Raw genomic sequence first — 25,190 nt, forward strand, 5'->3', positions numbered from 1 at the left:
CAGTGGCAGTCAGAACATGAGTATGCTAGTAGATAATATTGACAAACTTCTTCAGGTTAGTGATGTGTCTATCATTTCAACTACATGCTTTCACATCATATAGATCAGTGATTCTCAAACGTTTTCATTTCAAGAACCCCCAGTTTGATGTGTTAGTGTCCATTTGGTTCCATTCGTACACCCTCAGATTATTACCTAACTATCAGTCATTTAGCAGCCTGGAACCCCCTCAAGGACCTGTGGGGGTCCCTGGACCCCACTTTGAGAAGCACTGTATAGATCACATGAAATCTAGCATCCCTATTCATCATAATAAATAGGTGAACTGTGAACATTTGGTCAAAAAGGGCAAACATTCTGCAAAAATAGCAGATCCAAAATCTCATAACGTGTCACAATGCAACGTGTTGTGAGCTTGTACAGTAGGCTATTGTTGGCAAAGAGATTTTGTGTAGAGGGGATTCAAAAGGAGGAGACCTATGTATTATTACCCTGGTGGGGAAACCCGGTCACAGCTTACAAATGAAGTGGTTCTACACATGCAGTAATGTAATAGATAGTGAAGAGAGTCATTTCTATTTGGCTAAACATAATTAATACACTGTATTTAAAAAATTAGGTTATAACATATCTGTGTCTGTATTATTATACAGTATTTTGTGTACAGCTCATGGGTGTATCATGCTTCAATTTTTGTTGCGACCAAAGGTCGCAGTTAACTATCGAATCGTGCATTTCCCATCAGTTTGTGTGTTGGTCGGGCACGTGACATCGCGTAACATCATCAGGGATGGAGCATGTGACATCACTTGACATCATCAGGGATGGAGATCCCTGATGTCATCAATATTAAGCCCATATATGGAGATCCCTGATCAATATTGGCCAGCAACTCTACATCTGACCTCAAACCTCAAACCCTTAGATCTCCATACAGTATATGGAGTTGACCTGTTCTGACATTCCATATGTTGATCCTTCCCCATCCATCCTTCCTCTTTGATGTCTCCCTTTTGACTGATACCTGTCCATTCAAACTCTAGTCGGGCCTGCCCCAAAGTTATTAGTGCAGCAGTGCCCGGCAGCCGGTGAAAACTAGAGTTCTCAACAGAGCCAAAAATTAAGATCTCAAACCTCAAACCCTTAGATCTCCATACAGTATATGGAGTTGACCTGTTCTGACATTCCATATGTTGATACTTCCCCATCCATCCTTCCTCTTTGATGTCTCCCTTTTGACTGATACCTGTCCATTCAAACTCTAGTCGGGCCTGCCCCAAAGTTATTAGTGCAGCAGTGCCCGGCAGCCGGTGAAAACTAGAGTTCTCAACAGAGCCAAAAATTAAGATCTTACCCCCCATGCCAAAGCACCAGCGCTGCTGTCACCCAGGCGGATGCGTCCCTTTAGGGCTCCCCTTTAGGGCGAGGTCGCTTCTCGCTCTCAGGCGTCTTACTGGTATACTGATTATATTTTTTTGAGACAGGCAGCAGACAAAGAATTGTTGCGCATGGAACTGAATCCAGACGAACCCACAGACGCAAGCAGGGTGAGTAACATTACTTTTGGCACCTACAGTATAGACTTTATTCCTGGCCGAGTAACAGTGAATGGGCCAGTGTTCACCACGGCATCTGCTCCCTGTCACAATCTGATTAGCCTCGGTACCCAGGCTTTTACTTTTGTTCACATTCATCTGACTATAGCCTCGATACCAAGGCCGTCTGAATCTGACTAGAATAAAGAACCATCAATAATCATGTTTATACAAAACTTGGAATGAACACATTTCGCTGTGATTCATTAGGTTCTCTAATGAATCTCTCATAATGTGCTCATACATTATGAGCCTTTTCACTGCGAACCTTTCTTCACAAAATATGTTGCTGTTTCCTTTCCTGCAACCACTCAGTACCTTATTAAGAGGCGCTATGCATGGTCGAAGTCGAAGACTCCATTCACTCTTCTACTTCTATATATACTGTAATATATATTTGTCCTGGGTGAAGGGAGGGAGTGATAAGGCCAAAGTATTGCTTGCATTCAGTTGCTTTATCTATAGGGGTTAGGTGTGCGTGCGTGCGTGCGTGTGTGCGTGCGTGCGTGCGTGCGTGCGTGCGTGCGTGCGTGCGTGCGCGAGAGAGAGAGAGTACATAAACATGACACTAATCTTACCTTCTTTACCAATAACAGGATGACTTCATTAAATACTTGCTTGAAGGCACACGAAAGGTTTCTCCACAATCTATTATACAAGACGATGAAATAATAGGCCATATTATCAACTGTACAGGTGGCATCTTTACACTCTCAATAAAGAAATGTGGCGGAGCAACAGACCCAAACTCCAAGGTAAGTTCAGGCAAAAATGTGTGCAAGAGAACTTTAAGAAACACAAAGACAAATCACACTCGAAGGTTTGATGTTTTGTTCAATTGTTCCTTTCCAGCATTTGTTTGAACAAGTATTTGAGATTTACAAGGCAATCAGCATACTGGTGGCTTCAGGAACTAAAAAGACAATTGTTATAAAACATGCAATGGGAACCTTTTATCAGAGCAGGTTAGTATTTTTTTTATTGAGAATATTATCAATCGCTTTCTATTGTCAAAATGGAAACATGCAATTTCACATAATAATTTGCATGACTTGGGTGAAAGAATTCTGTTCCTTTGCATAATCTTTCAAATGCACGCGTTCAGGTCCCATTTGGTTCCATTTGTACACTATCTGGAGTTACATTACTGTAACACTGTGTTCTAATGTGTTTCATCCTGCCAGCCACACACCAGCTGCTATGGACCATCTAGTACTGGGCTCAGAGGAGGATGGCATTGTCATCAAGCTCCCCTCCTACTCTGCACTCCAGTCCCAGCTGGGAGGGTACGAGACTGTCAATGCCCAGGTCTGTATAGAGCAGTGGTTCTCCAACCATTTCATGTCGAGGACCTCCAAATTGATATGCACGTATTTGGCCACGGACCCCCATCTGGAAAGACTTTGTACCAGGAAACCCATACAAGATTTGCATCCTAAAATTCTTCCAAAATGACGTTTCATATTTTCAAGCCTTTAAAAAAGGGAAAATAACAGATCTACAAGCTCACAATGCATCACAGTGTAACGGTTTGAGCTTGTAGTTCAGCTATACAAATACCAGTGATGTATACCACCACTGAGCGTGTGTGTGTGTGTGTGTGTGTGTGTGTGTGTGTGTGTGTGTGTGTGTGTGTGTGTGTGTGTGTGTGTGTGTGTGTGTGTGTGTGTGTGTGTGTGTGTGTGTGTGTGTGTGTGTGTGTGTCTGTTGTTGTTTCCTTCCCCTAGTTGACTACCTTTACTACCAATCCCCATCCATCAGATGAGAACATCTCAGGAATCCTCATCAGTCTCTTACTCAACAACGGATCCTCAGACATCCTTCTGAGCAACTTGCCAGAGATGATAGAGGTATTCACCCTCGCAATGACTGATTGTGGGGGTTAGCAGAGATGGAGTACTTGTAGAGAGGCTGGGGAATTGGGAATTGGCTTTACTAAATTGGGACTTGAAGGGGAGAAAATGTTTTTCTTTTGTCTTGAAGGGGCATGTTTTGCACAATAACAGTCTTTTCATTATGTCTGTGCCCACGATCTCTGTGATTCATACAGTAGGCTACGTTTGTTTACCTCAGTCACTGATACTAAAATCTGATATTTTATTTTTATTTTTTCTGTTATAAAACGACAATAAAAAGATTTTGAAAAGAAAGAGATGATAGAGGTACAGGAATGACTAGAATAAATTATGTCCCACGGTGGTACGAATATGTGTTAGCAAACACAGAGGTGTCCGTCGGTGTACAGCTAATCTCTGGCACTGTACAAAAATATTTGTTTCAATCATTTACAATGTTTGATGGCTACAATAATATTGTGATTCTATAATAATACCATATTTTCCAAATCAGACTGCTAATGGATCATTCCTGATGCTAAGCCTGCATGTATTTCACTTCCACAGATTTTCCTTCCTGGATTTGTTTCAGACTCTTACACATTTATCTCATCTCTTACTGATACCAATATACACAAGGGTTAAAAAACGAATGGGAAAGAGAATTGAGTACTGTATTGACAGATGAGTGGTGGGCAGACGCGCTATACAGAGTCAACTCAACCACCTCATGTGCACGCCTCAGCCTAATTCAACTGAAAGTAGTACATAGAACTCATCTTAGTAAAGCCAGGGTGGCTGAAGAAATGTATCCTGAGGCAGACTCGAAGTGTGATCGCTGTGCCCAGACACAAGCACATCTCATATGTATATATGTATTGGTCTTGTCCCCAGCTACAGCGATTCTGGTCACTTGTGTTTGTCACACTGTCAGACGTGCTAGAAATTGCGCTACAACCCTGTCCATTGATGGCTGTATTCGGCACACCGTCAAACCCCTTACAGTACACGAATCAGAAGTTAGAGATTATTGCTTTTGCAACACTGTTAGCTAGAAGAAGAATATTACTATCTTGGAAGTCGCCACCCTCTCACTCAATCTAGCTCAACGATGTGATGTACTTCAATATTCGTACCTTCCTGGATTAGACTGCTCGGTGCAGTGACCCAAATATAGTGGACAGTGGATTTCAGAATTAACAGACAGTGCCTCTCTCACAAGTGTACAATACTTTGACTGTGACCCATGATGTGACCTGTGTTTTCTTTTGTCCTGTCTGTCCTTGTTTCTTTTTTTTTGGGGGGGGGGGGGGGGGGGTGTACACTGTTGCTTGTATGTTTGTGTTTCTGTGATGCTTTGTGATATTTAAAAAGAAAAAAAAAAAAACAGGTGACTATGTGCAAAGATTTTCTTGTCAGATGTGCTGCTTAACTGTCCCCAATAAAAAACTATATATTAAAAAAACGATTTTCCTTCCTCGTCCAGGTCCTCCATCACTTACCAACAGTATTGCTGTGTTTTTCCTCTTCCACAGATTTTCCTTCCTCGTCCAGGTCCTCCATCAATTAGCAACAGTACGGCTGTGTTGAAGAGCGGTGCTCCACCAGTACTGACAGCATTTAACATCACAGATGCTAATGTGACGCTCTTCTTCAGTGTGGAACCCAGTTTCAAAGTGTCACTGCTGATGCTACTGTTCCCAGGGGCGCCTGCTAAGGAGACCAACTACACCAGCAGAATCATGCTCAATAACACAGGTAAGTGTAGGCCTACAACAGAGGTGCACTCTCTGAAAAACTACTTTTGAATGCTATTGCATTCAATTATTCACTGTCACTGCATGCCATAGCTTGAAATTTGTTCTGCATGTTGCTCCCTGTAACAGGAGGTCATCGATGGATGTTGACCCCTGAGATGTTCCAACAGACCACAGGAACATGGTACATTAAGACCACCATCCTCAATTACAGCGGGGAACAAGATGTGACCTTGTACTTCAGCTCGTACACCAGCAAGTGCTTGTACTGGGACACAGAGCAGAAGGTCTGGAGCAACGCAGGCTGCAGGGTGAGGGGGATCAAATTTAAACTAGAAAAAGTGCCCCTCAGGCCTCCTGGTGGCGCTATAATAGGCCAATGTGAAACGGGTACCACTTGTTCTTACGCCTTTGATGGCAATTGGATGATTTGAGGCATTTTGTTCCAAAAATGTGTTTTTCAAAAATCCACCTGTTGGTGGCGCTATAACAGGACAATGTGAAAAGGGTGGGATATATTCCTCAGCCTAGTAGGAAAGTGCGTGAAAGATGTTACGTAAATTACTCTGTTTGTATTTCTCAATTTATTTCTGCATTTGTAAAAAAAAAATAATAATAATAAACAGAACGTAAAAAAAAAGATGTCGTAAATTGCACGCTGCGTTGATGATTTGATGCTTTTTGTTCAAAACGGGCCAATCCTGCAAACTTTGAAAGCCAATGTTAGCCAATTAGGATGGAATATGAAATATCGGACAGATCGGTCTTGAGCACATGACTATAGACATGTTGTGTAAAGATTTGCGGGATTTTTGGACAAAATCTGGAGGAGTAATATATTGCTATAACAGGCAATTCTGGGTTCATCGTTGACATCTAGGGAGTGTGTATGCAAAGTTTGGCATTAACCGGGTTAACGGTGCCATAGACGAGCTGGTAATGGACGGACGGACACACACGGACGGAAGGAGTGCAAAACATACCCTCTCCCCATGCCTTCGGCCTGGTGGAGACAATTAAAATAGTTTAATTAGTTACTGTATGTAAGTAAGATCTATCAAAGGTTTTCAAATAACTGTAGTGGTTTTCAGGTAAAAGTACCTCTGTAGGTAATTAGTACTTAATTAGTACTTGACACTTACTTTCCACCACTGGCTGATTGTTTCAGGTGGGGAGCAGAACCACTCCACATCGGACCCAGTGCCTCTGTAACCATCTCACACTTTTCGGAAGTTCTTTCTTTGTGATGCCCAACTATGTGGACCTATCCCGTACAGCGGAGCTGTTCGCCACTGTGTCTCAGAACTATGTGGTGCTGGCCCTGCTGTGTGCTTTCTTTGGTTTGTACCTGATCACTCTACTGTGGGCCTGTTATGCTGACCGCAGGGCTCTCTCCAGGGTGAGCTTTTTTATTTTACTATTTTTGTTTGTGCTTTAATGTGTATTGTATAATAGCATCACTGTCAGGTGGAAATGTAGTTATTATTTAGTCACAAGCTTACTTTTCATTTATAAAACCCACAGACACACTTCACTTTTTTCCCTCCAAACAATTGCAGAAAAGTAGATAAAAAAGGTCACAACCTTGCAAGCAAGAAATAGCATGTAGATCTGTTATTTTGGGTACTTGTGAGTGACATTATAGTATGGTGAATTAGGCCATTAGTTATATGGAGACACAAGGTTTCTGCACAATATTATGCTATATATATTATATATGTTTAAATGTGTATGATGCTCTGACGATCTTATGACTTAAGAGAAAAATGGATGTCATGTCAAAACGGTCAATGGTCACCCAACACTGATGTTTCTATGCATTGAAAATGCTTTCCTGTTGCACTCTCAGAGGAAGATTATCCTGCTGAAGGACAACCATCTGTGTGCTCAGTATAACTACCTGCTGGGGGTTCAGACCGGCCAGCGGAAGAACGCCGGTACCTCTGCCAATGTAAGAGGTTTCATGTACTTTATGGAACAGACCATGGTTCATTAATTGACCATTGTGTACAGTACCATGATTTCTTAAGCCTATACACTATAAAATCCTCAGTGTTCATTTGTCAATTTGTAACTAACTCTGAGAAACATAAATGTAACCAAATTGACCTGTAAGTAAGTGTCCATTTCGTCACATTTGTTCACTAAGGCTAAGGGCAGATTCACACTGAGTCTGATTGAAACTGTACAATCTCGAGTACAATCTGCCCTGATTGCACAATGCACACACCAAGCAGTAAGACTATAATGATAATGATAAAGATATAATTTGAAAGATTGTTCCAATGCATGAAAGATCGTTCCAATGCAAGTGGAGGGCGAAGTTCACTCCACAACTATAAAATAATACAATGGTGAATGATATACAGTAGTTACATCTATCATTATAGTTAGTGCTTGGTGTGAATGGCCCTTTACTGTGTATTATGTCACGACGCTCAGTGAATGTGGGAATTTACAATTTAGCCACCATTTCCATCAGAGTGCCGTCCTTGCCTCCTTTAGGTCACGGTAAAGCTGATAGGCTCGGAGGGAGAGAGTAGCACGCATAACCTGGAAGATCCCGACAGGCCTGTGTTTGCCAGGGGAGCAGTTGACATGTTCCTGCTGGCCACACCTTACCCACTGGGGGAGCTGCACAACATTAGGCTACAACATGACAGCTCTGGAGGCCACCCCTCATGGTATTGTAGTCAAAGCATAACTGAATAGCAAGGGAAACAGTAGCTCAGTCAGTTCAGTCCTCAGCTGTTCACTAGATTACTTTGCTAACTATCTTCTCATGCACTTTATACGGGACTACCTCTTTTCCAGACTGTTCTACCCGATGGGCGTATAGTTATATGCCTAAACCTAACGCTAACCATAACATTAACCTCGCAAAAACCATGCCTAACCTTACGCAAAAACCATGCCTAACCCTAACCTTAACCCTAACCCTATCTCACAGAATAATAATCTCAAAACCACGCCCATCTGGTAGAAAGATCCGGAGAAGAGAGAATCCCCACTTTATAGCAATATTATTTTTTGATTGATATTATTTCTATTTTTTTTCAGAATCAGAATTTGTTTCATTTGACATCACAGTTTTATAGGTATAAAACAGTGGGTGAAATTCTTCTTGTGCGTGCTCCATCATTGTGTAGTATTCTGTGAGAAGAGAATGCTCTCTATAGAGGTATAGTGAGGGCAAATGGAAAGAGATAGAAAACAGGTTATACAGGTGTACAGTTCGAAACATTAGCATCATATGCAGGTGGGAAATGGAAAAAACTAAACTATTTCACATGGTTAGAAACTGTAGCTAGTAGCCATGAAGGAAATATTTCTACTACCCCGGTTGTATATGTTTAGTTTAGAAATAAACTGTGGCAAGTTGAGCTGGATTTGATATTTGAGCCATGTGGAGGGTGTCTGAGTGCTTTTAGAGCCTAAAATGTGATGACATTATCTCTCAACAGGAAATGCTCTTGACCATCACTGCAACAGAAGTCAAAATGTCAGGCTGGCCTCACTATCTTGTTTGGGAACTGCTCTTGTATTATGAATATACACTAATTTGATGTGTGATATGTTGTCTTCCTCTATTAGGTACATCAACAAAGTGACAGTGCAGAACCTCCAGACGCGACAGGTATGGCACTTCCTGTGTGACTGCTGGCTGAGCGCTGACCGGGGCGAGGGCGTGACCAAGAAAAACTTCAACACTGCAAAGCAGAACGAGATTCGGAGCTTCAGGTTGTGCACCAGTTTAATAATCGGAAGCAACTCTTGCATCAAAATAAAGTTACCTCCATATCATTGCTGTAGGGAAGATACCTTGTATCTCTATACAAGTTAATGTCCTACGCCTTATGCGTTGTGAACTTGTATATCTGGTATTTTCCTTTTTTGTGAAAGTGGTTACGTCTGTGGGTCAGTTTTGGAGTTTCCACCCGACTGTGGTATTATTCAAGTCAGTTTCTGTAATGAGCTTTCCCTTCTTTTCGATCAGGAATATCTTCCATAGTAGAACATCGACCGGCTTCAGGGACGAACACATCTGGCTGTCCATTGTGGACCCTCCCTGGCGTAGTCCGTTCACACGTGCCCAGAGGGTGTCCTGCTGCATGAGTCTGCTGCTCTGCACCATGGCTATCAATATCGCCTTCTGGAATATTCCTGTAGACGACACCTCCCCAGTCATCTTCTCCATTGGTGAATGAACAACTGAATTACAAATTACAAATGAACGACTAAGGCCTATTCATACACTTTTAGGTGATAAGGTGACCACCAAAACGGTGGTTAGAAAAAACAGAGAGATGTGTTTGGGTGAGCGGTGAAGCGCTTACCACCACAACATGACGTCATGTTGTAGTTTTAGCTGGTCAGCTTATCAACTAAAACTGGAGGATGAATAAATAGGCCTTTAATGGAATTACAAATGAAATGAAGAGTTTCATACCAGTAGTGTTGTGCTGCACACTGGTAACTCTGTAATGATGAGTAATGCTGTTGTAGTACAGTAATTGTGCGTGCGTGCGTGCGCACCTCTCTGGAGGTACTTCCCACATTACACACGTCATTCTTCAAACCTACGGAAGCGTGTGATGTATCTGAACCATGAGAGCCCCGGAGAAAAGTTGTGACACACGGCAGACAGCAGAAGCAGATCCGAGATGATGTTGTTTATTTCACAAGTACACAGCGCAGCAATGCATACAGGTTAAAGCTCACGCCAGCCAGAGATGGCCTGACGTGCATCCACAAGGCTCGCGCCCGACTGACAAAGAGTCCCATCTTGGACAACCTTTTAAGCAGTTTACATGAGTGTAGGGTGTCAACAGAAATATGCATACATTTTAGTGACAAGTCCTTTGATCAATCAGTCTGTTCCTTCATGTCAACAAACTCCTTTGTCACACAAATAGCCACAGGAAGGCACATAGCAATGGCATGGCCCTCACCACATGGGACTGGGTGTGTGAGCCTGGAATGGAAGACAGTCACAGACACCCTACAGACACCTCCAAATGAAAGTCAAGATGAGCACAGTAGCACACATTACTAAGAATTATGAATTCCAGATTCATCATAACCCCCCTTATGACCGTCCAAAAGACTGTCATACTAAAATATGGAATCATAATTCTTACCACCCCCCTTGATCCTCAGCTGGACGGTACATTCAAGACATCAGAAACAGCAGCATTACAGTAGGACTTTCCCCAAAATGGTTTACAGACATTTAAGATTACAGCTTGTCATAAATGATTACATTACATTACATTTCATCCTCGATGTGCTTTTAGGACTCTCTCTGTGTTACTCTAATCTTAGGCTAAAACATAAAAAAATAAACACTTACAACATTCACTTCATGACCCCTTAGGTCATGGACGGACCATCGTGAGACCTGACCACCTCTTTGTGATTCACAACCACGGAAACAACATATAAAAAACTACATTTTAGCTTAAAAACCACAGTAAAAATCCCCTTTACACCTCGATAACTCAGCTGTCTGTAATTCAAATCATTTTTCTGACAAATACCTAATCCTAAACAAAGAATAATGGTCAAATGATTAGTACAAATAATAACTGACATTTAACAGACGTTGCCGCTTTCAGGAAATTTAGGACGTGCAATAACATATACGTTTATAATGCTTTAAATAAAACTCCGCTCTACTAGGGTAGTACATAATAAATGACGCTGGACCCTTGTTAACCAGCTAAACAGTAATAAGAAAAGATAAAAATACATTAACAGGCCAGAGTTTAAGCAATATTCAACTTAATATTCTCTTCACGTCGAGGAAATCACCTCATTGTTGCCTAAGTAGGCTACTCATGACTCAACTTATCTAATTATACGACAAAAACATACAATCAACACGAGGCCTATTAATTCATGTTGAAACAAACACGACGCACAATTTGTAATCAGAGAGAAGGGAAGTCCATCTTCGCCTCTGATATATGGACAAAGGAAAATCTTCTGTATGCTGCATTCCGTTACCTCAATGTTCGCCAGGCCACGGATCAAGTTGAGAAAAAGTTCACACTGTTTTCGCTGTCCTCATCATCATCTCATCTCCCCCCTCCCAACTCAGAACTCATCAGAGTTGGGAAGAAAAAGGCCGTTGCGTAACTTCATCACAGACGCCGCGTATGACGACTGCAAGGCCCTCAGCTCGTGTTGGTCAGTCGGCCAAGGAAAGTGAAAACCACCGCCGCGCCATGCGTCGAGTGGTCGCCTCTCCCCCGGGGAACCATGGGGTCCCCGCCGCCGCGCTGCGCTGCGTCCCATCACCTCGTCGTCCACCGCCAGCGCGCTGATGCAAAGACGATGGTCCCCGCCAACCGCAGCCGCACACCGCCCACCGTCTCCCCGCCGTCGATGCGACCGCTCCTGTCCATCCTCTCGCAGGGCAGGGTCGTGAGGCAGCCTGTAGCCGGCGAAGGCCTCCATCTCCATGTAGACGCACTGAACGCTGGATCACACGTCCCCGTCGTTGCTCACAAAAACTCCCCACCTCGAATTAGACTGAATAAAAAAGCCGCCGGTTCTGTTTGTCTGGCACATAAAAAATGTCCAATGACAACGGATTTCGGACACCATCTGATGTATCTGAACCATGAGAGCCCCGGAGAAAAGTTGTGACACACGGCAGACAGCAGAAGCAGATCCGAGATGATGTTGTTTATTTCACAAGTACACAGCGCAGCAATGCATACAGGTTAAAGCTCACGCCAGCCAGAGATGGCCTGACGTGCATCCACAAGGCTCGCGCCCGACTGACAAAGAGTCCCATCTTGGACAACCTTTTAAGCAGTTTACATGAGTGTAGGGTGTCAACAGAAATATGCATACATTTTAGTGACAAGTCCTTTGATCAATCAGTCTGTTCCTTCATGTCAACAAACTCCTTTGTCACACAAATAGCCACAGGAAGGCACATAGCAATGGCATGGCCCTCACCACATGGGACTGGGTGTGTGAGCCTGGAATGGAAGACAGTCACAGACACCCTACAGACACCTCCAAATGAAAGTCAAGATGAGCACAGTAGCACACATTACTAAGAATTATGAATTCCAGATTCATCACGTGTTTGTTTGATTGTAAATTGTATTAACAGTTTGAGGAAAGGTTGTGCTTTGTACGACTGTGACTTGACGTCAATGTGTTCATTGAGAGTGTCTCATGTAGTCTCTGAGGACCAGAAGCCTACTGCCTGAGTCAGCTGTAGATAATACAAAACACTGCATCACACATTTGGGCACTACGTTTCCAAGGGCATCTCCATTCTCCAGCTGCGTAGGCAATCAGTTCACATTCACAAGACAGCGGATAACGTGACGTTGAACAGTAACTTCTGCCACATTTGATCTCTGAGTCGATTATGTTAGCAGCTTGTACGCAATAGATTATCAAACTGGGCAAATGCGAATGTGCTCACTCAGTGACAATCATATGTCATTGGGACATGAATTTATGGCTATACAAAATTATACATAATATATGACATTCATTCCACAATAGATCTATCAATACTTGTGAGGTCCAAATGTTCCCACAACATTATAGAATTTGTTAAATAGAGTAGACATTGTGAGGACAATAATTATTGTCCTGGTGCTCACAAAATAAATCGTTGTTTTATGGTTTAACAATATTGGGGGAGTTAGGCTTACAAGAAAGGTGTCTGGTTGGGGTTAGCGTTAGGTTTAGAGGTTAGGGTTAGAGTTATGAGTGATTTATGCATAGTTGCATTCCAATGTTGCACACAGAATAAAATAGCCGATGTCGCAGACACATTGTGAGCTTGTACAGTATCGGCTATTTTCAGCTTTAGGTAATTATAGTATAGTATAGTAATACAAATATGTGTGTGTGTGTGTGTGTGTGTGTGTGTATGTGTGTGTTTGTGTTTGTGTGTGTGTGTGTGTGTGTGTGTGTGTGTGTGTGTGTGTGTGTGTGTGTGTGTGTGTGTGTGTGTGTGCGCGCACGTGCGTGCGTGCGTGTGCGTGCGTGCGTGTGTCACGGTGTGTGTCAGTGACAGCAGGGCAGTGTCAATGTGACCTGGTAGATAGACCATTCATCTAATCACACTGACTGAACAATGGTGGACATACATAATTATGCATGTGTTTGCGTGCCTCCACAGGCTCACTGCACGTCAGCTGGCAGAACATCATGGTGGGGGTGGAGAGTGGACTACTCATGTTCCCCATCAACATCCTCATTGTCACCATCTTTCGCAGCATCAGACCTCGCCTCTCCTCGCCGGTTAAAAAGATCAACGAAGAACAGACCTTGAAAACCTCCATGGTTACCATAACAACCATTCTGAAGGTCTGTATGTATGCACGTACAGTACTACATACTGTATTGTATGTGTGTTTGCAGAGAGTGGATAGACACCTCAAGGTTGTACTTTATTGTTACATATGAGTAAAATGTATTCCTTCAGACAATGCAGCAGCATATACCAGCAACAACAACAAAGAAGATAGGATAAAGAGTGTGCAAAAGAAATTGCAAACAAAGGATAACAAGAAATGACTCAAGTCATCAGCTTGCATTCCATTCTCTTGCATATCATACCCTAGTGGGGCTTTCTGTAGTCGCGTTTGCAGTCTTTAGTCATGGTGCGTTGGGGGAGAGGAGAGGCTTAAGGCCTATTCATAGTCTGGATTTTCGGTGGTGAGGTGACCACCGCTCCGGTGGTGAGGTGACCACCGAACTACAACATGACGTCACGAGCCGCGGTGAAGAGCAAACCACCGCCCCCGCTCTGCCAGAAATATCCCATATACATGTGCATATGTTTTCCCTGTAGTAGCAAAGTTAGGTGAACTTTGTGTGTTCCATATATACAACAAATTTAGGAAGGTGCAATTCGAGCATAATAGTGGACGGAGATGTGAGGGAAGGGGGGGGGTAGCGTTCTCCTTTGCCCTGTTTTGCTCTGGTTCTTATCAGTTCGTTCATGTGTCTTAACCACTGAGCCACATAACCACTAACGAGTAAATAAAGCACACACATCTACAGTTTAAAAAGCCAGGTGCTGGGCAGAAGTAAACATCACAAAACAGTGGATCAAGGTAAAAAAAAAAAGAAAAAGAAGGTTATCTACTATGAGATCAGAGAGCTAGTTGTAGATCAGATATATTTTTAAAATATTTTCAAAATACCTACAATGAAGTGCCCAAAATTAAGTTTAATATTATGTATTATGACGAATTGCACTTGAATGCTGTGTACATACAAGCTGAAGTAGTTACAGCCGAGTGTGACTTTTACATAATCATTTCGTCACCTTATATACTGTATGTCCTCCCACAGCCCTTTTGCAATTTGCATTGTGTTGTATTTTATTGTGTAGGAAATTGAGGAGCTTGTTGGCTTGCTCAGTGTAAGTAAGAGGAACAAGGTGTTTGAGCTAAAGGCCAGACTGGATTCAGCCTCTGATCTATTCCCTGCACTGGACAAGGTCCACGAGCTCATCCATTTAATGCAAGGTACGAATCTTTATTCTTTTTCATTGACTGTATTATTCATGTATGCCTATGCTCTCGATTGTATTTCTATCCTTGGTAGTTTTAGATATTTATACCTGATGGTAAATCAGAGAAAAGATTACCGTTCTTAAATTATTTAGTCAGTGTAATAGTGCTGAAGTAAAAACTGAACGAAGATGATGCGGCTCATGCAGCCTGTCTTCTTGTGTACTCCCAGAGTACTACGTTTTTATTGTCTCCACCAGGCCGAAGGCATGGGGAGAGAGTATGTTTTGCACTCCGTCCGTCCGTCCGTCCGTGTGTCCGTGTGTCTGTGTGTGTGTGTGTGTGTGTGTGTGTGTGTGTGTGTGTGTGTGTGTGTCCGTCCTTCCGTCTGTGAACAGCTAATCTCCGGCACCGTTAACCCGGTCGATGCCAAATTTTGCACACACACTCCCTGGATGCCAACGATGAACCTCTGCCCCAACATTTCTAGAACGGCCTGTTATAGCGCCACCAGGAGGCCGCTTTGTGCAAAACAAGATTTTGGACAGTACACCTACAGATTTTGTCCAAACATCACGCAAATTGATACACAGTCTCTCTAGAGCCATTCAACGAAACGGGTCTTTCAGATTTCTCAGACTCCATCCTGATTGGCTAAGATTGGCTTCCAAAGTTCGCAGGAGTGCTCAGTTTCAAACAAAATGCTACAAATCATGAACACATCGTGTGATTTCCGTGAAATTGTGCACGCACATTCCCACTAGGCTGAGGAGGAAATGCCACATTTTCAACTCAGCCTCATGGTGGCGCTATAACTGGCCGGAAAGTGTTTTTACCTCTAACTGCACGGATCTGTGGATAACTTTGTATGCCAACTCCCTAGAGGCCTGGGATTTTTCATATCTGCTCTTTATAGCGCCACCAGGAGGCCGACATATGTAAAACACATTTTCTAATATTACTCCTTCAGATTTTATCCAAATTTCACGCAAATCGGTACACATGCTCTTCATAGTCATGTGATCAAGACGGGTTTGTTTGATTTCTCTTAATCCACCCTCATTGGCTACGATTGGCTTCTAAACTTTTCAGGAGTAGCCCGCTTTGTACCCGTTTTGTACAAATCGCCACAAGTACTCAACGCAGCGTCCGATTGTGGTGAAACTGTGCATGCATATTCCCACTAGGCTTTGGAAGAAATGCCACTTGACAGTTTTCAAATCAGCCTCATGGTGGCGCTACAACAGGCCAAGCCTTGTCACGCACACACACACACACACACACACACACACACACACACACACACACACACACACACACACACACACACACACACACACACACTTATATTGCTCCTAAACATTTTGCCAAACATCACACACACTCCTATCCTCCTGGTGGAGACCTGTGCCCAGAAGGGCACTTTTTCTAGTTTATTTTTTATTTCTGTATATATTAGAAGTATCTGCTACGATTGAGTATGACCACAGTTTACTGCTGAACATTGGATTGCACCATACTGACGAGTTTTGGACCACTTTGTCACGGATAGGCCTACCTGGCCTGCCGAGATATACAGCACTCTTGTTCTCCCTGCCCTTATGTTATGCTGATGTGGATAGTGCTAAAGGCTTCTTCATATTTATTTTTGAGGGGCGCTAGCCCCTCCAACGTCTGGCTTTCGGAAATTACGTACGTAATACGTAAGCAGCCAAGTCTATGGACTTTTTAAATAGAGTGGCTGGATAGTAACTGCAAGGTTGCCTGTTCGAACCCGGGCTCCCCCAGAGTTAGTGTTGAAGTGTCCTTGAGCAAGACACTGAACCCCAAATTGCTCCTGATATGCTGGCTAGTGCCTTGCATGGTTTCCTCCGCCATCGGTGTATGAATGTGTGTGTGAATGGGTGAATGGTTACTATTGTCATTGTTGTTGTATTGAACCCTAACTGAAGTTTCAAGTTCTGTTTTTCAATAACTAGAGTAAACATTGACCAACTGACTCGAACTTGTTGTTTCTGTCCCTGTTGTCTGTGCTCTACTGTATACTGCTGTTTCAGGGGAGGCTGAGAGTGACCCCCATTGGGTGTACTGTAGCCAGTTTGTCCTTTCCTGTCTTTCACGCCTGTTGCTGTGTCTGGAGAAACTGGATGTGAGGGCCTTCCCCAGTCCAGAGGAGCATCAGCAGGCGCTCAACCTCAGCAACCTGATGCTTCGCAAGGCTGAGATGGTCTTCAGCAGTCACATGGCCTACTGGTCTGTGCCTGACATGCCATTACACATCATTTAAGCCAGTGGTTCCCAACCTTTTCTGGATCAAAGCCCACTTGGAAAATCTTGAAAGGGTTTTCGGCCCTGCTGATCACTTAACACAGCTAGCCGGCTTCACGCCCCACCCATCTGACCGTGTTGAGTGGTCAAGATTGGTGGCCCGCATGCATTTTCAGAGCATTTTTATTTGAATGGTCAATCAATTGTGTTCTGGCAGTGCAACTAACACAGTAAACAAAGTTCCTAGTTATCAATATTTTTTTAAGGTTTCAAGAAAAAAATACATTATTTTTACATTGGATTTTCTTTATATTAATATTATATTATCATTCAAATCTTAGTATTTTACAAATTATTTAGGGGGGCCCTTGCTATATCCTCACGTCCCACCAGTGGGCCCCAGACTACAGGTTGGGAATCGCTGACTTAAGCATACAATGCCATATCATCTGACACTTGCATTGATCCTTATTCTTCTTGCTTTCCTTCTCCTATCTCCATCACGTCTGTGTTCCAGCCCCTCTCCTGTGAGTCAGAAGAAAAGGCCTTCGGGTTGCTCCCTGCCCTGGTGGTTTGTGTTCCTGGGATGGTTCCTGCTGCTGTCAATCAGCGGATTGTCCACCTTTTTCACTCTGCTCTACGGCTTCCAGTATGGCAAGGAGAAGTCCATCCAGTGGGTCATCTCTCTGGGTCTCTCCCTCTTCCAGAGCATCTTCATACTGCAGCCACTCAAGGTATGAGGCATGCTAGACACATAAATTAGGCGCAGGGGTGGCTATCCTCCACCGCAGAGTAATCTAGGGGAGTCTGGCTTATCTGAGTGTCTTCTACACGAACAGAATAGGCCCATGTTCGGGGACGGAAGCCACCTGGGAGGTTGATACCAGGCTGTCAGTCAGCAGGGACTGTTGAGTGGGAGGTGTAGGACAAAGGCTCTACAGTCTACATCCTCCCGGTGGGGGCTCGATGCTCACTGGCAGTGGAGCCAGTAATGGCAAGCAGTGGGAGTGATTCATAACAAAATTGGGGAGAAAAAAATAAAAAGGACAAATCACACCTGTGTGAAGTGAGGGGCGCTCTTATCATCGTACATCATCATACATCATCTCATTCCGGCCAATCAGAATGTGCGTCCTCACCTTCGTCTTCAATGTTTGTGTTACGCAATGTTTGTGTTTACACAAACACTCAAAATTGTCCAGTCATTGTTAATTGCATTTAATGTTTGTGTTATAGGACAAAGTTTGTGTTTGCACACACACTAAAAGCTGGACATAGCCCCTCAAAAAAAGCATTTTACGTTATTTAGACATGGTTTCATTCACTTCATTACTTTTGGAAAATCTATTCTACAGTACATATGATAGCCTATGATATAGCCTTTTTATTAAAATGCTGGAATACGATGTTGTGTTAAGGAATTCCACCTGTGTCTGTCTCATAGGTGATTGGTGTGGCCGTTTTCTTTGCCCTGCTACTGAAGCCTGTAGCAGTAGAGGAGACTGAAGAGGCAGAGCAAGTGCTGTTAGGTAAAAACACTGTATACATTCAAAGACAAAACATCAAACAACGTTAAATATTATTCTCTAGGCCTGTCACAATTATTACATAATCACCTAATCTCAATTATTTGAGATAATCACAATTATTTTCAAACATTTCAAAAATAGGGTAAATAGCAAATCCAAAGCCCACAACATGTCACGTTATGAGCTTGTATATTAGCCATTTTCTAAGTTATTTGCTTATTTTCGTAGCCTGGTTAAACACTCTCCCTTGAAATCGCATTTCAATTCATTTGTGTGGACTCTGCTAATGCATGGTTGGCTGCGGGAGTACAGTATTGATAGATATTTGCATTACAAAACAAGAATTGATTCAATATGAATAATAACCAGCAGCTTCCGTATAGATGTGTGTTTAATATAAGGGGGGTCCCTGCGGAGGTTGGTGCAGTGGTCCGCGGCAATGTTCCCTCTAATTTGTTTTCGGTCTGAGTAAACACTCAAACCTCCTGAGCAGACATCAGCAACTGCTGAGCAAACATACATCACCTTGACACCAACTAGCCCAACATGAGAGAATGCGAAGTGAGCGCCCCACACTTCACACAGGTGTGATTTTTTTTTTTTTGCCAAATGGATTTTGGGAGTGAATCAATGAATAGTTAGATAAGGCAAGTTACAATTTTTTTTTGGTAATATCAAGGTGGTAGGCTAGCAATTTTAGGAGCCTTTTCAGGCTGTGTGACCCGCCAAAGTAATCATATTTTAACTGGGGACCCCCCACCCAGACAAGCAACAGAATGGTTCCACAGATAAATGTTGTGAAATAGCAGATGTCCAAGGTCGTTGTGAACTTGTGGATTGGCTATTTGCACAATTGTTGCCTCTGTCTTATATAATAATAGGGCTGTCAATCGATTCAAATATGTAATCGCGATTAATCACATGATTGTCCATAGTTAATAGCAAATTAATCGCATATTTTTATCCGTTCTAAATATACCTTAAATCAGTGGTTGTCAAGATTTTTCATATCAAGGCCCATTATTTATTTTGCATTTGAGCCACGGACCACCATTTGATGACATTTAGCCTTCCAGACCCAAACTAAAGAACTGTATTGATGTTGGTACCATTAGGAGAGATAACAGGCCAATGTTGATCAAAATAATTTTGCTACATTCTCAAATTGTGTAGAAGTAATGCAGATGTTTAACAATTTTTCAACTGTTGAGTGTGAAATTGAACCAAATGGACCCACTTGGTTTAATTGTACTGTGAAAGATCTCTAAGGGTTCATTTGGTTACCAAGTCTCCATCATGTAGCTGGGGACCACCTGGAACCCCCTCAAGGACCACTGGTGGTCCCCAGACCACAGGTTCAGAACGACTGCTTTAGTGCTTTTCAAAATACTCTTATCAACATGGGAGAATGCTTGTTTTTTTGCAAATGCCATGGAAGAGGGCAGAAATTCTCAAAGCATAAACTCCACACACACGCTGCGCGCACTCCCAGACGAGACCCCTCCGCTCCGCCTGCCTCTCTCTCCTGCAAGCACGCACACACACAGGCTGTCAACATTAGCTTTAGCAGGCATTAGCATGGTGCAAAAGTAACTGCTGTGTTTGTCTCCCGAAACTGTTCAGTTCAGCCTGCATGAACAGCGCTCAAGCGCTCGGTTTCTGCCCCCTCAAAGGTGTTTTTTGTGGGCTTTTGAAATATGCAGACTTGGCAACACTCAGCAGAAAGATCTACCGGTCGACTAGTGGTGTCAGTAAGGTGTCGTAAGTTTACAGGGCTAATACTGACCAGCCACCTTCTACGAAGGCTGCTGGTAAAAAGTGACGTCTCCAACTTTGTGGCTGGGCCCTGTCTTATTGCTGCTTGCAGCTATATTTTTTATTTATATGTTGCAATGTCCAATGCCCAGAACACAATTAAATCGTTAATCGCAATTATTTGTATGACAATTGATCGTCAAGTAAAATGTCTTGATGGTGACAGCCCTATTGCTCTCTGCTGGGAGTTCCTTAACAACATATTGCACTGCCATTCGTAATTTCATTATTCAATCAAGACATCAATGTATTTTTCCTTGCACTGGTGCAAGTAATACTAATTAGGTGCTTTTTCCCCAGGCTGCCTTTCTTCCCTTGAATGTTTGTGCTTTTCTAGTCTGCTATGTGCCATTTACTTTAGTGGGGCAATAAGATCATGTTTAACGTTATTATCCGAGGTTGCAACAGGATAAGGAGGGATAAGAGTGTCTGCTAAATGCTTAAATTGTGCATTGTAATTATGATTCATCATTATAGACTGTCATTAAATTGGTTTGATAGCTTGAATTAAACTTCTTTTGAAATTATATCAGCAGTTAAATGACAAGGTTCGTATATGAAACTAGCTAACTAGACGGTCAATTGGCTATGAATATTCTGCTATGAGTAACTATCTATATTAGAAACTATCTATTTGTAATTATTGATTAACTAGAGGTAACAAACTGTCTGAAGGCTGACACAAGCCTTCACACTTTCTTTTTGCCTCTAGTTAAACTTTGTAACTTTCCACCACTGCTTTTATTGCTTAATTCCCTCTAATATCCCTGAGTGGCATATCAATTCATCCTTCCCCCAAGAGTGGAGATGGAGAGTCCGCCACTGTCATTCTAATGGCCCGGTCTTCTCTTTTTAATAGAGCAACGAGGCAGGTGTAGACAATACTCTGGCAGGGATGGAAGCGGAGGATTCTCCACATAGCTGCAAAACCTGTCCACAGGCACAGAGCTGCCAATCTGCACTGTTACATGACATGGGAGACTTAGGGGCTGCCTTCACGAGGACGTCGCGGGCTGTTCCCCGCCTAAGTTTTTTGAACGATATAAAACTTTACTGCGTCTACATTGCGGTTATGTTAATTATGTACGACGTCCACTCGAGACCGGTAAACTGCTTCGTTTTCAAGATAAAGATGCAGTACACATGGCTGGCCTGCAGATGGCCACAAACAAAAAGAAAAAGCTTATTCTAAAGGCTATATGAAAGCGTTGGTATTTCACACAGGTGTTGCCAAATAACTAATTATCTTGATCAGATGCGCATATGCGTCATATCAATTTAATGAGCAGAGCAGTGCTGCTTCTCAAACCTTGGATTAATTCTTCTGAAAACATCAGCAAGCACAAAGTAAGTGTGAGAGAGAGAGACACCGTCTCCACACCTGAGCGCAAAACTTTCTTAAGCTGCGCACTTCTTAAGCTGCGCGCAGCTTAAATTCTGAGTTTTTAGACAGCTGGTGGATGGAAAAGAAGCTCCACCTCCGCCGAAGACTTGAGCGGAGGAGAGCGTTTCCGGGAATCTGGCCGTCGCGCAAGTCTTCGGCGGAGGTGGAGCTTAATTTCCATCCACCAGCTGTCTAAAAACTCAAGCTTTAAGCTACGCGCAGCCGAGAACGTGCGCAGCTCTTTCGACCGTCTGGCAGCACCTAGTGAGAGATTGTGAGAGAGAGAGAGAGAGAGAGAGAGAGAGAGAGCGAGAGAGAGCGCGCCCCTTCTATTTTTTAACACGCAGCATCTCTCTCTCTCTCTCTCTCTCTCTCTCTCTCTCTCTGTGTGACTGTGACTGCGTCTGACACCGACGCGGTCAATAATATATAGCATAAATAATAGGCCAAATATAACACTTTCCCTCTATCTGTGATCAGCTCCTCACATACAACTCCTCTCTCGTGCATGCCTGCGCAATCTCAGCAACGGTTTGCATGCGTGCGGGCTGCAGATCGGCTATTTTTGGATAAGAGATTTATAGACATTATGTGCAAATATAAAATAGCTGTGATACTTATATGTAAGTGGTTATGGTGAAATAAACCATTAACACTGGTTAGTTTGGAGGGGGCGAGGGGACTATGACATCACCGTTTCAGCAAATTAGGCGGCATTCGCTGTACACACGGAGACGTGAAAGTCGCGTCTCCAAACTTTCCCACTCTGGAAGGTAGTTTCAAAATTAGCCGTTAAAGTCCCCCAAAACGCCGTCTCCGTGTGACAAAAAGGGCAGATCGGCTAATTACTTGCCCCAGAAACACCGAATACGTCCTCGTCTGTACAGGCCCTTAATTATCAGAAATAGCAAGCACACTTGTACATTTACATAGTGGAAAAAAGAGATTAAGAAGTGACATTTTTCACACAGTTTTTGCATCAAAGAGCCTCAATTATTTTTGTCAGCACTGCTTTTTCTGAATATATTGGACTATTTTGCTGGCCTCTTGCACCTGGTCCATTGGTAATCCTTGAGTCAAACATTTCTATATTATATGTATAGACTTATTAAATATTGTAATGTGTTGTGTTTGTATGAATTCTGATGTAGCAAGATTAAAACACTTTGGGGTTATTTAAACATCTATTTGAGTTTTTGTGTGAAACCCAAACCGTTTTAAGTCTTGATTCAATATTTAGATATTTCCTATTTTCTTCATCAGACACGTTCCCCTCCTATCTTAACCCATTAAACTTCAAAATCCGTTACTCATTGGAAACGGATGTCCTGGCTCCTGCTTCTGGTGACTAATATTGTGATTCTAATGTACGAAGGACCCATGGTTTTATTACTTTGTATTCATTCATTTTTTTTCCCTTTTAAAGAAAAAAGTAATTGAGAACACATGGTCCCCTCCCTCATACATTAGACACTGATATTGTTTAATGATTAGACAATCAGTGAGTCAACCAGGGACATGCTTTCAGGGACATGCTTTCAATGATTCAAAAGCCAGTTGGAAGTTCAATGGGTTCGCATTCGAGAATCCACACTACATTGTCTTAGTCCACAGTATGATTCACACTGTAGAGATCAGACATGGACACCTTGGGCAACATGGAATAAAGGTTTCCATTTGTGCATTGTAAATGTGATTTTCTGTCAACTGTTATTCTCTTTGTATTTTGTGTCCTATACTCAACCTTAATTGCATATTTTGCATGTGATTTGTACTGTCTTTGGATTATGAAACATCTGAGACTTTTATTATTTTTATTTGATTACATTTATTAATAAACTGATTGATTGAGACCAGGTTGGCTCATTTTATGTATTGGTACTGTATTTTCTGCATGGAAGATTGTGTAGTCTCCAACATCATGTATACTGAACTACAGTTAAGCATTGTCACATGCATTATGTATTATTACAAATCAGTTACTACACAAACAATAAAACTCTTGCACTTTGCTGCATGTTTAGGCATAACTGACAAGCCTTTCAGGCTGGTTTTACTAATCAGAGTAAAGTATAGTTCTTTAGACAGGGCTTAAAGCTATAAAAAAAATCCCAAGACTGAAAATGATTTTTTGCAAATCTGCACTGATCTCATTAAATGACCCCTATGAAATCCTCAGGACTGAAATCAGTCCCCAGGACTGAGAAATTTAAGCCCTGTCTTTAGAGCTTAACTAAGACTTAACTGTAGACATAGAATCATGATTACTCAAATCTAGAGATGTCCATAATTAGGTAGCTTAATCTTGGGCAACGAGTTAGAAAGGGTTGTGCTCAGGTATGGTGCAATGGGGTGCATTTAAAGAAAAAGTTGGGAAATTAAATCATTCCTAGTATAATTCAGTACATAGTAAGGAGGAGACTGGTGGACAACAGCTGGCAGCAGCTGGAGTGATGCCAATCTTTTCTGGCATTTTAGTGCTAAAACAAAGACCAATGTCTGGAACAGTGACATGTAGAACAGCTCCATTCTGAACATACAGTATATACTGTGACACATATACACAATTTGTCCACTCTTCTCATTATAAATACAAACGTGTGGTCTTGAAGGATATTGTAAAGTAATTCAGTTTCAGTAAGCTGCTGAGGCCCCCTTCTGTCTATAGCTATACACTGCAGGTATGCACATCAAACATTTATTTTTGCATTCTAATCAAATAATTAAAATGGACCAGTATTTCCATTCCAAATTGCCTTTTATTAAATCATATTCTTAGTACTAGGCAGCAAAAACAACTTTGTATGAATTTAGATTAGATATAAGGACATATTACAATTTCTGTACGGTCCAACTTAAAAGCCTAAAAACAAATAAATGTGCACAGAATAATTCAATAGTGTACATACAGAATGGTTGAAAGAGCTTTCCATAGCATAGTTTCCCTTCAAAAGACTGATACATTTATTTATTTGTTAAACAAGGCCATCTTGCATTTATCATAAGAGGCTGTGGTGTCAGCAACAGAATTAGGCCTGAATGTCAATCTTACGAGACGATCAAGATTTCTACCAAGATTACTTTAGTTTAAGTCATCTCCTATCACAAGTCCAGCGGTAGTTTTTTGCTGTTGTCTTTTTAAAATTCAAAACAAAGTAATATTGTTTACAGAGAAAAGCATTTGGAAAGGCCAAAGGGGTTGTGACTACTAATTGCATTGGTGTGGTTTGGCCTTAAAACCTCTATACACTAATCAAATATTATGTGCAAGTCGTGTGTCAAAGGATGTTTATGCAGATTGGCAAGGCCTCTGATGAGAAATGTTAATAACTAAGGCAAATTCAGGATATATACTGTATCACATGCACAACAAATCACTTTCCCTCTACTAGTAAACAGTACTAAACAGTACCCCCCCACCACCACCACCATCAATCTTGTGTTGGTTGTCTTTGGCCACACATGTTATAGTTTGGATCAAAACACAAGTACATAAAGTGCAAG

General features: G+C 42.3%; 1 protein-coding gene across 1 annotated transcript; it reads left to right on the forward strand.

Annotated features, from left to right (window-relative positions):
- Window positions 1–2,467: 2,467 nt before the first annotated feature.
- pkd1l3 (polycystic kidney disease 1-like 3) lies at window positions 2,468–21,287 on the forward strand. The gene is made up of 16 exons (XM_079497839.1): window positions 2,468–2,560; window positions 2,780–2,903; window positions 3,323–3,445; window positions 4,966–5,188; window positions 5,317–5,498; window positions 6,356–6,586; window positions 7,037–7,138; window positions 7,693–7,871; window positions 8,782–8,928; window positions 9,185–9,387; window positions 13,349–13,536; window positions 14,570–14,705; window positions 16,748–16,943; window positions 17,476–17,692; window positions 18,403–18,487; window positions 21,162–21,287. Exons 1-16 carry the CDS (start codon window positions 2,538–2,540, stop codon window positions 21,221–21,223), a joined length of 2,421 nt encoding a protein of 806 aa, XP_079353965.1. The 5' UTR covers window positions 2,468–2,537; the 3' UTR covers window positions 21,224–21,287.
- Window positions 21,288–25,190: the final 3,903 nt, after the last annotated feature.

The sequence above is a fragment of the Electrona antarctica genome (assembly GCF_951216825.1).
Source record: "Electrona antarctica genome assembly, chromosome: 3".
In the NCBI taxonomy this organism is placed as follows: Eukaryota; Metazoa; Chordata; class Actinopteri; order Myctophiformes; family Myctophidae; genus Electrona; species Electrona antarctica.

Bases quoted from the DNA above. Each gene is read 5' to 3' on its own strand.
- pkd1l3 (XM_079497839.1), top strand. From the start codon at position 2,538: ATGGGAACCTTTTATCAGAGCAG. The intron at 5,189-5,316 runs GTAAGTGTAGGC...TCCCTGTAACAG, and splicing joins AATCATGCTCAATAACACAG to GAGGTCATCGATGGATGTTG. The intron at 5,499-6,355 runs GTGAGGGGGATC...TGATTGTTTCAG, and splicing joins GGAGCAACGCAGGCTGCAGG to GTGGGGAGCAGAACCACTCC.